Consider the following 14,286-nt stretch of genomic DNA (forward strand, 5'->3'; position numbering starts at 1 on the left):
CGCGTTGCGAATAGACAATATAAGGCGTATTGTATTCGAGATGGACTGAGGCTCTGTTTAGTTTGAATTGAACGTTGTTTCTTTTTGCATAAACGTTCCATCTTTATCGCTACCTCAGAGCTAAAATATCTCAACTACGAATATATATTCGTTTCGAGAAAATGTTGTTGTTTTACTAAAACCGGGAATTTGCTCAATTTCGTGAATTAATTATAACAGGGTGACCGTAGAAAACATAGGTAAAATATGCAATTTGTAGACTATTTATAGAATTTTATAGGAAATTATAGGATAAATTCAATCGAAGTATTTCTGTAATTTAGATTAACTTATATAAATACTTTTATTTACTTATATAAGTAAAAACCTATGGTTCTTTAAGCCAGTAGTTTTCAACCTTTATTTTTCGTGGAACCCTTTGCTATCAGAATTTATATCCGCGGAATCCCTGAAATTTTAGGAATTAAATATTATCCCAGGGGGTCGCGTTTGGAAAGCCAAAAATGATTTTATTTAATTCGCGGAACCCTGCGGTACACATGTTGAAAACCACCGCTTTAAAGGCCGACTACATAAATCTTCGGTTTACTCTGTCTTTCACTGGAAGTAGGCTGACTGCATGACACACGTGTATTGCAGTAAGCCTACTTCCAGTGAAAGACAGAGTAAACCGAAGATTTATGTAGTCGGCCTTTAAGCGAATTTGGTTAATTGACTGGGTGATAGAAATTTTCTAATAAGACCTAAATTTTGTTTGAAATGCTTTGACTGCTTGCCATCTATTACAAGTAATTGCACGGGGTTCAGTAATAAAAATCCCCAGAAATATTATATTTTATATAATTCAATGACCGAAATGTCCACTGGCAGAAAAAGGGGGAAAGGAAAAGTGTCACCGGCGCACGCTTCAAAAAGTTCAATCGCGTAGGAAAACGTTAAGTTTTAATTACCAAAGGAATTACCGATCTGATTTGATTTTGATTAGGGTTTGGGAAAAATCTTAAAATCATTCTCCCTAATTAGACTATAACTAAAGGACTAAAAATCAAGCTTGTAGAAATTTGTGAATTAAAACTTGGACTGGTATTACAGAATATAAACGAAAAACGATCGATTAGAAATTTGGCACTGTTTCTATGGTAACTCGAACTTAAAAATACTTTTACAGCGAAATGTTTAGAAATTTTTCCATTAACCCTCACTAACTCACGAAATCAAGATATCCACGTTTTCTTTATCTCAATAGTAATACACCACTTCATTATTAATAGATTTTCCATAAAATAAACTACGCACGCTAAACAGGGTGCCTCGTCGAATTTATCCAGGGCATTTCGTAGTAAAACGTCATCGATACGTCACCCGTGACGCAGCAGCAACATCAAAACAAGAAAGTTAATGATACTTTATATAGTTATGTGTAATAATTTTTGGTCTACAGTTAATGTAAATAAATTCCTAATTTTTAACATACCTAATATCGTCGCCGTTAAAACAAAACCCAGTAACTTGTAAAAATTGACATATTTAGATTCTACACCCCAATTTACATATATATCATTAAAAACATTAATAAGTTGCAATTTAATTTCTTTCTTTAAATCGAGAAAACATTTAAACGTATCTTTGATATTCACAACGCACGTATCTCGCTTATTGTCAGCTCCTATCTCACTTCATGACGCGAGACCACGTATCTCTAAAAATTCCCCTTTAGCAAAATATTTTTTAATTTAAAATCCTCATAAATTCATTATTGAAACGAAATTATTTAACTATAAAATTAACTCGCGTTTAAAACCTAACACGCGATTTCACAAGTCCCTGCAAAATTAAAATCCATTTTAGATACGTGGTTTTGTTTTAACGGCGACGATAACTTGTTTACGCAAAATATCGGGGCTCAAATCAAATGGTCTTCGAATTCGTATATTTTAAAATGTCGTAACTAATCATAACGATAAACTGGGCGAATCTAAGTTAGCATCTATCGATCACAATATCACCATGCGGGAAAAGTAGTTTTACAGGCGTCGGTAGGTCAAAAATAGGTCAGATAGATAGAAATAAATAATTCATCGCGACAACTGTACCCGGGGGCCAATTATAGAAGGTAGAGAAAGTGGAGTTATTTTAGCAGAACTTCATAAATACTGTTTGATATTCCCATGGTAATACCATAAGTAACCCTTGACCGGAAGTATGACACTTCCTATTCTCACAAGCCTAGTTTCTTAAATGATAGTCTGTTTCGACAATGACCATATAAATCTTTGGCTAAGGACTGACAAAGCAATTTAATAATGAATTTACGATTATATTCGTTGTTCTAAAATTTGAGACTAACTTATTTCGCAGTAACTTGGCCAGCAAAGAAAGAAGGGGCAAGTTTCCGGTTAAGCGACTTCCGATTACGCAATCACTCTACTAATCGAAATCGTTCAGTGTCATACTTATGTTATTATGTTACTAATGGTAAAACTCAATAAAATAAAGTTTAAGATATTTGTTTTAGATAGTTATTTAAATGAAAATTACGTTTACAAATGTAATTTCTCATTTTCTCAATGTAATTTACTCTTTTTATCTAACTAATAAGGAATGTTTAACCTACTAATTTCCAAACGATTAAATAAAGATACCCAAATGATTTGTTTTGATAAACTAATTCAACTAAATCCGAAAATAACAATGTAACCTGTTAATTAGAATTATACCAGAAGTAAATGAACCGAAGTTATCGAAATAGCGCTCAGAATTGGAGGGCGTTTTCCCGATGAAAATTATCAGAAAAACGAGTCAAATAAAAACTAATTTCCATCCCAGGCTTTTGACGGGATAAATTGCACTTGGGAATTGTGGGTATAGCTATTTCTATGTATAAAAAATGGTTTCATAAAAAGAAAAACGTTTTTTTTTCGACCTAGGAGCGCGCAAAATTTCGAATTCAAGATCAAAATGTAACTTCATAAGGAAAACGCCTCCAACATGGGGAGTATAGCAGTCTGATAACTTTGGTTCATTTATTTTTGATTATACGAAATACGAAATTTAAGATTTAGTTTTAATATATTGACTAGTACAATGTTATCACTTGAATATCCCAAAATCCAGCGCCCGTATGACGAAAGACTGAGTATCATAACCGATTTATCTTTCGAAAAATAAGTTATATAAGATTTAGTTACGTTATTCTCAGACAATGCTATTTGTATAGTTTTTAGAAAACAACGTTAAAACTTTTGATTTCCAAACGATTAAATAAAGATACCCAAACTAATTCAACTAAATCAGAAAATAACATTGTATATTGTATTTATTATAATTATAGGAAATACGACATTTAAGATTTAGCTTGAATATATTGACTAACAGAATATTATTGAAAATCAAGCGCTCCTATGACTTAGCTTTCGAAAAATAAGTTATATAAGATTTACAGTTACGTTATACTCAGACAACGCCATTTATATAGTTTTTAGGTGAAAACCTTTGTAAATTTTCGGTCTATTAGAGAAAATGGAAGAACACCAACCTGTATTTGAGCTGAAAGGCTTTTCCGTCGACGTAGTTGAACAAATTATCGGAGATCCTCTGTCCAACAGTCATCAAAAACTCCGCGTCCGTGATCGGCGCGTCCGGTTCGAGGGCTCCTCGATCTCTCAAGGCGATCCCGGCGGCGTTGCTGGCTCCGTTGGAGACGGTGGGGCCGACGTACTTGCCTCTCCTGCCCTGGATCACGTGGTGCGCCAATCGACGATGACGACACATATTCACGTAAGTCGAAAACTTCTTGGGACACTCGGTGCACAAGCATTCCGTCGCCTGGTACCTCCCGCCGCCGTTGCCGTTCTCCCCGTAATCGGACACGGGGAAGCTGGTCGCGCTACTGGCGCCGGACAGCGACGGATTGCTGGAAGGTAACGACGCGAGTAATTCGTGGTTGGAAGACAACGGATGCGTCAAAGAGTGTTCTTTCAAGATCTCCTCCGTGTCGAAAGTCTGTCCGCAAGTGAGACACGGGTGGTAGGCTTCGTTTGAAGCGCTTCGTTTAGCCGGACTGTAGGCGTCGTTGTCGTCGTGCGGTTTCAATTCTTCGTGGATCCGCTCGTGGCGCCGTTGGTTGGCCAGCGAGGGGAACTTCTTGTGGCAGTAGCGGCAGGCGTGCGGCTTCACCCCGCTGTGCACCGATTCGTGGCGCACCAGGTTCTGCTTGTGCGGGAAGGTCATGTCGCATTGGGGGCAGGCGAACCGCTTCTGGGCGGGAGAGTCCGAGTGGCTGGCGATGTGCTTCTGCAGCTCGCGGGAGCCGGGGAAGTAGGTTATTTGGCACAAGTGGCATCGGTACAGATCCAAGTAGCGCCATTCGCGTCTCTTGCCGGATTTCTTCAGCTCGGCGTCCGACATGACGCGTTTGGGAGATCGCGTCGTCATGTTGATGTTGCAGTTGGCGATGTCCGCCGACGATAAGTAGTTGTAGTTGATGTGCGTTCTGTAACAATTAAACCAAACTAATTAGTCTTTTCAATTTACGTAGTGCCACCTAGGAGCGACATTGGGTTGGAAAAAACAGGTTTTTGCCGGGACATGTGGGAAAATCTAGTAAAAACCGGAAGAAAACTTTTTTCAGGTTGAATTAATAATTGTTCTATTAAAGCAACAGTCGGCTCTATCATTGCCACCTGCGTTATGATAAGGTCTTTTTATTAAAGATGGCCATGAATCTATAAGGTTCCTCACAAAAAGGACTTTACTGGAGAACGTGGTGCCATCTATTAATGACAAAGGAAGTTTAAATACAAAATAACGAAACAATAACGTCGTCAGGGAGCCATTGCAGAGTATTATAATTAGACAAATTATACTCTATTAAGTGGACTTTAACCTCATTTAAAATATATAGGTAAAAATTACAGTAATTTTAGTTAATGTCAGAACAAAAGAGATAATCAACGCGGGGGGTACTTTTATGTCCCGCCTTTTGGGTCAAAATGTAGCTTAAGCATCTTGTTTTGATTTCGACGCTAGCGACATCTGTTGAAAAAAGAGTTACTTCACGTCGAGCCGACACTTGCTTTAAGTGACTAATTTGGTCGTAGCAAATAGGAGGAATGAAGAAAAGCCAGAAGAATAGTAAATAAAATAGAAGAATATACTGCTTTTATTATGTATTGAATTTTGCCACTAGAGGTTGAAAAAACCATGGAAATACGATTTTTCACACGGTTTTTAAAGGCCGACTACATAAATCTTCGGTTTACTCTGTCTTTCACTGGAAGTAGGCTGACTGCATGGCACGCGTGTATTGCAGTAAGCCTACTTCCAGTGAAAGACAGTAAACCGAAGATTTATGTAGTCGGCCTTTAACAGGAAAACAATCGGTGGATAAAACCGCGGAAAATATCTAGTGTTTTCCACCCTTGGCAAATTCGTGCCAACCCTTATTACAAACACAAGGAGAACGCAGCTAGCCTTTAAACACGCTAACGCAGTGTTGTGTACACATTTCATTGGACGAGCCTTTACGCTGAACGTTTTACGGAAAGGGGGAAGACAATTTCCGAATTTTCCCCTTCCGACGGCAGCAAGCGCTAAAGCGTCTAACCAATGAAAACTGTACTCAAGAAAATGCACGTCTTTTGACGGGTTGCGGTCTCCTTGTATGGGGTGCTGTGTTTGTTGCTCCTATAGGTGCCATCAGGAATCCATAACGCTACTTGGAATGAATAACGGCTTCGATTCCCCGCCGTTGTGGCGGAACATAGTAGGCGGAGCTTATAAGCCTTTGTTTGTCACTGAATTTGACGTCATTTAAGGCGGTATAAGCGTTTTTAGCCCCTCCCACAATGTTCCGCCACAAAATACCACAGGGGATATGGGGAGATACTCATTCCTAGTAGCGTTATGGATTCCTGGTGCCATCTATGAGCAACGAACACAGCACGAGGGGTTAGTCTCTCGTAAATATTTTGTACACCTGATTTCTGATTTTCGTAAAATATTCGCTGATTACCAGTGATTTCTTATACTGTTTCGGTGATTTACGGTAATTATTTTAAGTTAATTCTAGTGACTACCTATGATATGTACGCCTGATTACTTAAGTGACTACCCCCTCGACACAGCACTGCCCACACAAGGAGAACGCAACCCGTCAAAAGACGTGCATTTTCTTGAGTACAGTTTTCATTGGTTGGACGCTTTAGCGCCTGCCGACGTCGGAGGGGAAAATTATGAAAGTGTCTTCCCCCTTTCCGTAAAGCGTTCAGCGTAAATATAATTAAAATTAATTTTCTAAATATGTCTATTAAAACTACGAATAGTAGGCTGAGTTTAGTGTAGTAATATTTTACTCCTAAAACAAACTTGTAAAAGAGTCAGTCCGTAGACTGCATAGAGGGACGCGGAAGAAACAACATCTGTACTCGCTTCCCCCTCAATATTCCCAACTTCACGGAGGATACTAATTGCGGTTGAAAAACACCTGTCCAGATTTAAAACGCCTAAATGGCGCAGCCTGTAGAAGTGTTCCAACAACAGCGCACCGATGGCGTACCACTCAGCCAACCCTCCCAGGGGCAGTAGGTCAAAAATAGGCCAACATTTATTAAAACGACAAAGTATCACGATTTTAATAAGCCTCGTTATTAAAATTAATTTTATATTATTGCAGCTAGTGTCGATGGTTGAATTGAGCATTTAGAAATTCCTACATTTAATATTACTGCATTTAGTATTGAATTTAGAATAAAATGAAAATAATTTCGTGGTAAAATTGAGGCTAATATAACTCACCGAATGAAAATAATTTCGTGGTAAAATTGGGACCCGTATAACTCACCGAATGAAAATAATTTCGTGGTAAAATTGGGACCAGTATAACTCACCGAATGAAAATAATTTGGTGGTAAAATTGGGACCCGTATAACTCACCGAATGAAAATAATTTCGTGGTAAAATTGGGACCAGTATAACTCACCGAATGAAAATAATTTCGTGGTAAAAATGGGACCAGTATAACTCACCGATTGAAAATAATTTCGTGGTAAAATTGGGACCAGTATAACTCACCGAATGAAAATAATTTCGTGGTAAAATTGAGGCTAATATAACTCACCGAATGAAATGTCTTTTCAGGCTAAAAGCGTGTCTGTAGACTCCAGCGCAGATATCGCAACGGTACACTTTTTTCCCGTGTCGATTGCTTTCAATGATGTGGCGATCTTTGACATGAAATTGAAACTCTTGGGTGTCTTGGTCGACAGCGGGTGGGCTGGGTGGGCAAACGGGTGGGCCGGCGTTAGAAGTGGAAGGCCCACCACCACCTCCGCCGCTGGATGGCGTCTTCTTGCCCTTGCCTCCTTTCTTACCGCCTTTGTTATTAGCTGGCGACGAAACGGGGGTACCTTTCCCGGCATTTCTACCCGAGGTGGCTGTCCCTCTGGTCGTGGTGGTAGTCTTGGAAGGCGTGACCTTCTTGAGGATGGATCGGGAAGGGCCGTTCTTGGAGGAGCCGTCAAGGACCATGTCGTCCACATTAATCCTGGTGGCCAAGACTTCTTGCACCATCAAATGGACGGGGGCCAAGTCGTTGGATTTGGTGTCTTCCGCTTCCGGGCGATTGGCCGCGGCTCTGATGGAAGCGCTACTCCCGCTATTTCCGGTGGAGCTTTTCCCGACGTCAGTTCCGGGCACTAAAGAGAGTGGGGAGGTCTGCGGGGCGGACGCAACCACTCCTTCCCGGGGCCCGCTTTTGAACTCGACTTGGTGGGTGACCAGAGATTTGTGCTTTTTGTGTCCTCCGCCAGATGGCTGGGCGCCTTTGACGCGGCGGATCAGAAGAACGGGACCCCAACTGGGAGAGCCTGCCTCGGATTCTGAAAAATAAAAGCACGTGTCAAAAATTGAAGTAATGAGACCACGTTCAGGGTTGCTATCATATTCCCAGATTCAAATTCCCCGACTTTTCCTCGACGACTTTTAGAGATTTTCAATGACTGACAAAACTAGAAATATTTTACCTTTATTTATTTTAGTTTAGTTGAATTTTATAACAAAGGTGAAATGAATTTACTTCGCCTTATATTTTAGTACAAAGGTAAAATGAATTTACTTCGAATTATATTTTAGTACAAGGGTGAAATGAATTTACTTCGAATTATATTTTAGTACAAGGGTGAAATGAATTTACTTCGCCTTTTATTTTAGTACAAGGGTGAAATGAATTTACTTCGCCTTTTATTTTAGTACAAGGGTGAAATGAATTTACTTCGCCTTTTATTTTAGTACAAGGGTGAAATGAATTTACTTCGCCTTTAATTTTAGTACAAGGGTGAAATGAATTTACTTCGCCTTATATTTTAGTACAAGGGTGAAATGAATTTACTTCGCCTTATATTTTAGTACAAGGGTGAAATGAATTAAATTTGCGTTATATTTTAGGGTTGACTCTTAAGTTCATGTTTGATCTAAATGTTTATTGCGACTTGAACAAACATTAAAGTTTTTTAGATCATCAAATTTTCAAGATAAATTTAAATTCCTTGACTTAAATTTAGGCCTATTTTGAAATTCCCAACCTACAATTATATTGATATGTTATAGCTCTTAAGTGTCTTTGCAAATTAAATATATCATTTATATAAATTTATAAATTTTACGATTATTAATTACTATTCATCATTAGGTTACCAGCTCTTCATTTATATTTAATCAAATCTTAAAGCTAAAATAAGGGTGACCATAATAGGGAAAATATTGAATTTTCAGTGATTGATTTGAAAAATATAGAAAAATATGTTGAAATTACTGAAAAATATAGGAAAATATTTAGAAATTACTGACCAATATAGGAAAATATGTCAAAATTACTGACCAATATAGGAAAATATTTAGAAATTACTGACAAATATAGGAAAATATTTTGAAATTACTGACAAATATAGGATAATATTTAGAAATTACTGACCAATATAGGATAATATTTAGAAATTACTGACCAATATAGGAAAATATTTTGAAATTACTGAACAAAAATAGTAAAATACTGACCAATATAGGAAAATATGTCAAAATTACTGACCAATATTGGAAAATATGTTGAAATAACCGACCAATATAGGAAAATATGTTGAAATTACTGACCAATATAGGATAATATTTTGAAATTACTGACCAATATAGGATAATATTTTGAAATTACTGACCAATATAGGATAATATTTTGAAATTACTGACCAATATAGGATAATATTTTGAAATTACTGACCAATATAGGATAATATTTTGAAATTACTGACCAATATAGGATAATATTTTGAAATTACTGACCAATATAGGATAATATTTTGAAATTACTGACAAATATAGGATAATATTTAGAAATTACTGACCAATATAGGAAAATACTGACCAATATAGGAAAATATGTCAAAATTACTGACCAATATTGGAAAATATGTTGAAATTACTGACAAATATAGGAAAATATGTTGAAATTACTGACCAATATAGGAAAATATTTAGAAATTACTGACCAATATAGGAAAATATTTAGAAATTACTGACCAATATAGGAAAATATTTAGAAATTACTGACCAATATAGGAAAATATTTAGAAATTACTGACCAATATAGGAAAATATGTTGAAATTACTGACCAATATAGGAAAATATGTTGAAATTACTGACCAATATAGGAAAATGTTGAAATTACTGACCGATATAGGAAAATATGTTGAAATTACTGACCAATATAGGAAAATATGTTGAAATTACTGAGAAATATAGGAAAATATTTAGAAATTTCTGACCAATATAGTAAAATATTTTGAAATTACTGACAAATATACGAAAATATTTTGAAATTACTGAAAAATATAGAATAATATGTTGAAATTACTAACAGATTTATGTTTAAATTATTTCTGAAGTAAAAGCTTAGCAAATTTCAATCTGCACGACGTAATAATTGAAATAAATTTTGTCAAATGCTTTGCAGTTATTAATTACGGTGTTTACTAAAAAGAATGATAATAGAAAAGCAAGAAAAATAGTCTTAATTAGAGGAAGACCTTTAAAAAAGGAAAAAAGAACCATAAAATATCAAAGCTGTGGTCACCCTGCATATTTATTTAAAAAAAAAGATACAGAAACTAAAATGATACCCAAAAAAGAACCACAGTAATAGAACTTTCCCACGCTTAGTTTCGTTATTGAAACATTCAACAATTCATTACCCTAAAATTATCGTTTTCGGCCACTCGTTAAATCGTTTACGAAATTCTCAGATTAACAAGAATTGGAAAGATTTCCCAATTACTATTCCGAAATAGTCAAAAGGAAGCCGACTTATAAATATTGTTCATTTGCATATAAGAAGGAAGGGGGGGGGTAAAGTCTAAGAGGGAGGGTGTCCAAAGGGGGACTAGATGAAAGAAAAGGTTAGAATTTTTCCGCTTAGCGAGCGAGCGCTCTCAGGCGTTCGAAAGAGTGGAGGCAAACGTTTTATACTTGGGAAGACGGTCTTCTAGAAACCGTAGCATTGGCCTATAGCCAGACCAAGCCCGAGGCTTAGCGGAGTTGATGTTTACCTCGGCTTTAGACGGGGCTAGGCACGGCGTGCTACGAGTCGAGTCATAAATAAAAGTTGGTCTTACGTGGAGGTCGGTCTTGGGGTGTATCAGTCTCGATTCGCAAAGGTGTTTCGTCCAAATAGGTTATCAATTCTTCGCCGGGAGAAAGTTCCTAAATATAGTTAAGCGATTAATATTACCGTTAGATTACTCGAGTACTAAGTTTTCTTAGGTTGTTTAAATAGTAGAATTATCTATAGAATATAGTATTATATTCTATAGAAAATTCCAAAATACGTTAAGCACTGACTGAAATTTGTCCAATAAGTAAAAATTTAGACATGTCAAATTGGTGGCTGAGATTAATAAAAAATATAAAAAATTACTCTCCGGGATTGTCACAATAATTTTAGATTTAAATTTGACCAGCCGTTTTAGACATTTCCCCTGACTTTATTAATACTAAAATTAGACCATTTTTAAATTCATTTTAACTTTATAATTTACTTTTATCAGAAGTTAATAAAACTACTTGTATTTTGGTATAAAGTTGACTCTTTGGGTCATGTTTTAACTAAATAAAAAATAACGAACTAAATAATAAATAACTAAATAACTAATATATAACTAAATAAATACATTGTAAAGTTGGGATCATACCGTTTAAAAATTCCCTGACTTGTCCCTAACTTAAATATTACCATCAAATTACCAAATGTGCACCAATTAAACTTCGTTCAAGTTATCAAAGTAATATAAATTATCAATCAGTGTAAAGATTTTGGGTGCCTACTTTGATTTTCTAGAATATTAAATATTTAACTAAAATGAACCGGTTAGCTTGATAGGCGACGTAAACAATAAAATATTAATAAATAGTTCTTTTTATATAACTTGTTTTTACGTTGCTCTTACGTCACGATGGCATAGCTTTATTTGAATAGTTTTGACACGCGCGGTTTGCACGTGCACACCAAAATTCGAGGTTCCTCGCGACCTCGTAATATTACCAATGTTAAAGTTCTGACGTAGTAAAAACACCAATTTAAATTAAAATCTAAGAACGTTTTGGTATTTCGCATACTTCACGGGAATTTCCGAATTGTTCCCATTATAAATTTAAAAAAAGAATTTACCTTTGTGGTTTTATAATATATTTGCAATCCTTTCTGAAAAGGTTCGACGTTTTTCTGGTAAATGAAGGGACTACATTTCAAATGTCGCATCCAATTTTGACGTCCCGGTTTGGAGGCGTCGATATAGTGGAGTACCCTCCGCGTAATGACATCTCGAATCTGAACGGGCGACAAAAAATATCCACATTTGTTGACTTTTTTATTAGGAGTTACGAAAAATACGCCATCTCATATTAAAAATGGCATAGCGAGTCTTCAAATATTACTATTTCTACTAAATTCCAATTCGGAATAATCAATATTAGACGGATTATACGGCATCTAGTTAAGCCTAACAGTGGTGTATACACAATTTCATTTGGGGGGGGGGGGCACAATATAAAATTTTATCATCTTCAATTTTTATAAAGGAAAAATAGGATTACATTTCTAAAAATTATAGGACTTTATAGGACTATTTTTTTCAAAATTATAGGATTTTATAGGACTATATATGCTATTTCATTTACTAACTGTATGCATTTAAGAACCAAATTTATATTTAGGGAAATAAATCTTTGATTTTCACTTAAAAAATAGAAACTATTTCACCATTTTCTCACAAAAATATACTAGTAGCTAACCATGTTAACAATAACAAAAGTATAGACTAAAATGACTTTGTATAGGAATTTATCCTATAGCTAAATCTAGAAATTACAGTGTGTGGCGGGATTTGAAATGGGCAAAATATCGAAATTATAGGACTTTTTGGGGATTTTGCTAAAAATATAGGATGTTATAGGACATTTGAGAAAATATAGGATTTTATAGGAATTATAGGATCTCTGGGGGCCTTGTAGGTGGTGCAGTACAGTCAAAGCTAAGCTCAATGTGGGATAACAATGAAATCCCGCTGTCAGTGATACCAAAAGGTCATAAGTAAGTCCATTCCAGTGGAAAAGGTGTTAATATGGAAAAATGTTTCTTATAGTTTCTAATAAAGGATTGTTCTCAGGTGGAGAAAATTTAGTACAGTCAAAGCTAAACCCAAGAGGGGGATAACACTGAAAATGTGTTGGCTCGCGTGGCATGAAGGGCTTGCCACCACCCTCCTACGCATCGTAATCCGACCACCTGAAATAATGGCTTTAAAAGTCGCTTGATGACTTAGGCCTAAGGTGTTGCTAAGGGTATTAGCCTAGCTGAATATTATTAATCCCTGGAAAATATGTCCATAAATTAAGTGGCTACTAAAGAAATATTGCATGTAAAAAGCTAAAAACACTATTTTTACTGAAAATGTTAAACTAAATATTTTAATAGTAGTAACATTATACCGAGGTGTCGGACATTTACCAAAATCCCGTACACTTTGTCTAAAATCGTAAAATATTTTAACTCTCTCTGTGGTAAATTAACATTGAAATCACAAAATCACTTCAAAAAGTAGTGATAAAATCGCCAAAATCTCTAAGAAATCCCGTACAAAATAATGGCAAGGATTTTCACTTATATTTCCAGGTGCAAGATAACCACAATTAACATTAAGAGCTACTAATTTCACGAAAGACATTTCAACTAAATTTGTTCCATATAATAATAGTTTGAACGTCTTTACTCCTTTGTAAATATTTGTACATAATTTTAAATATAATTATAAAAGCATTCATATATATAAGAAGTAATAAACTCAAATCAATTATGTAAAAACTTATCAATATTAGGGATGCACCGATATGGGTACAGCCGATATATCGGCTAATCGTGGCCGATAATATCGGCCGATTTGATCGGCCTAGGATAGCCGATATATCGGCCGATATTAACAAAGTTACCCATCACAATATTATGCTTTTTTGTTTACTCTCGTAACCACCTGTTAAAAAATGATATGATCTAAGGCTTTTGGAGTCTAAAAACCACTTATGATTCCTGACCGTTTTGGACGCGAATAATTATTTCCTACAACAGCGATCAAAAAGAAACACTAGAAAATGTTTTTCTAATACCAGAAATATCGGCTAATATCGGCCTCGCTTAAGCCGATATTGGCCGATACCGATATTTGAAAAATTAGCCGATATATCGGTTACCGATATATCGGTTACCGATATATCGGTTACCGATATATCGGTGCATCCCTAATCAATATAAAGTACTCTTTAAAGAAAACTTTCCCGAGTTCCCTGATTTTTTCTGTCAACAATCTAATTCCCTGTTATTTTCAGGTTTGTATACTTCAATTAACAAGAGTACCATAAAAAATTGACTATTTGGAATACCAAATATTCAACCCAGCCACTGGTAATTGTCTTTACAAGTCGCTAGTTAACTTAGGCCTATCGTGGTGGTTTGGGTATTAATATATATAAAATATATTTTCCACACTATTTTGCAGCTGAAATTTAGCACTTCTGGAGTTTGAATAATCGTAGTCTTTGGTCTTACCTGCCAAATGGTGCAGTCCGTAACTTTGCTGGGTTTGACGTGAACTGTTTGACCCAGAAAGGGCCCGTAGACACGGCCAATCGCTACCGGGCCTCTACTCCACAAACCTGGATATAATTGTTATTATTATTGCTATTATATAAAT

At 35.8% G+C, this 14,286-nt stretch overlaps 1 protein-coding gene across 3 annotated transcripts in view; it reads right to left on the reverse strand.

Annotated features, from left to right (window-relative positions):
* The window catches only part of LOC149925595 (uncharacterized), a 50,238-nt gene that overhangs the window by 15,650 nt on the left and 20,302 nt on the right, over positions 1–14,286 (reverse strand). For all 3 annotated transcript variants that reach the window (XM_090161232.1, XM_090161233.1, XM_090161231.1), the window contains 5 exons: positions 14,142–14,248; positions 11,712–11,870; positions 10,660–10,747; positions 7,118–7,877; positions 3,536–4,492 (listed from right to left, as the gene is read on the reverse strand). In XM_090161232.1, the coding sequence (XP_090017358.1) occupies positions 3,536–4,492; positions 7,118–7,877; positions 10,660–10,747; positions 11,712–11,870; positions 14,142–14,248 (2,071 nt within the window). The remainder of the gene's footprint in view (positions 1–3,535; positions 4,493–7,117; positions 7,878–10,659; positions 10,748–11,711; positions 11,871–14,141; positions 14,249–14,286) is intronic.

Source organism: Leiobunum rupestre, chromosome 10 (assembly GCF_980474605.1).
Source record: "Leiobunum rupestre chromosome 10, qqLeiRupe1.1.hap1, whole genome shotgun sequence".
Lineage (NCBI taxonomy): Eukaryota > Metazoa > Arthropoda > Arachnida > Opiliones > Sclerosomatidae > Leiobunum > Leiobunum rupestre.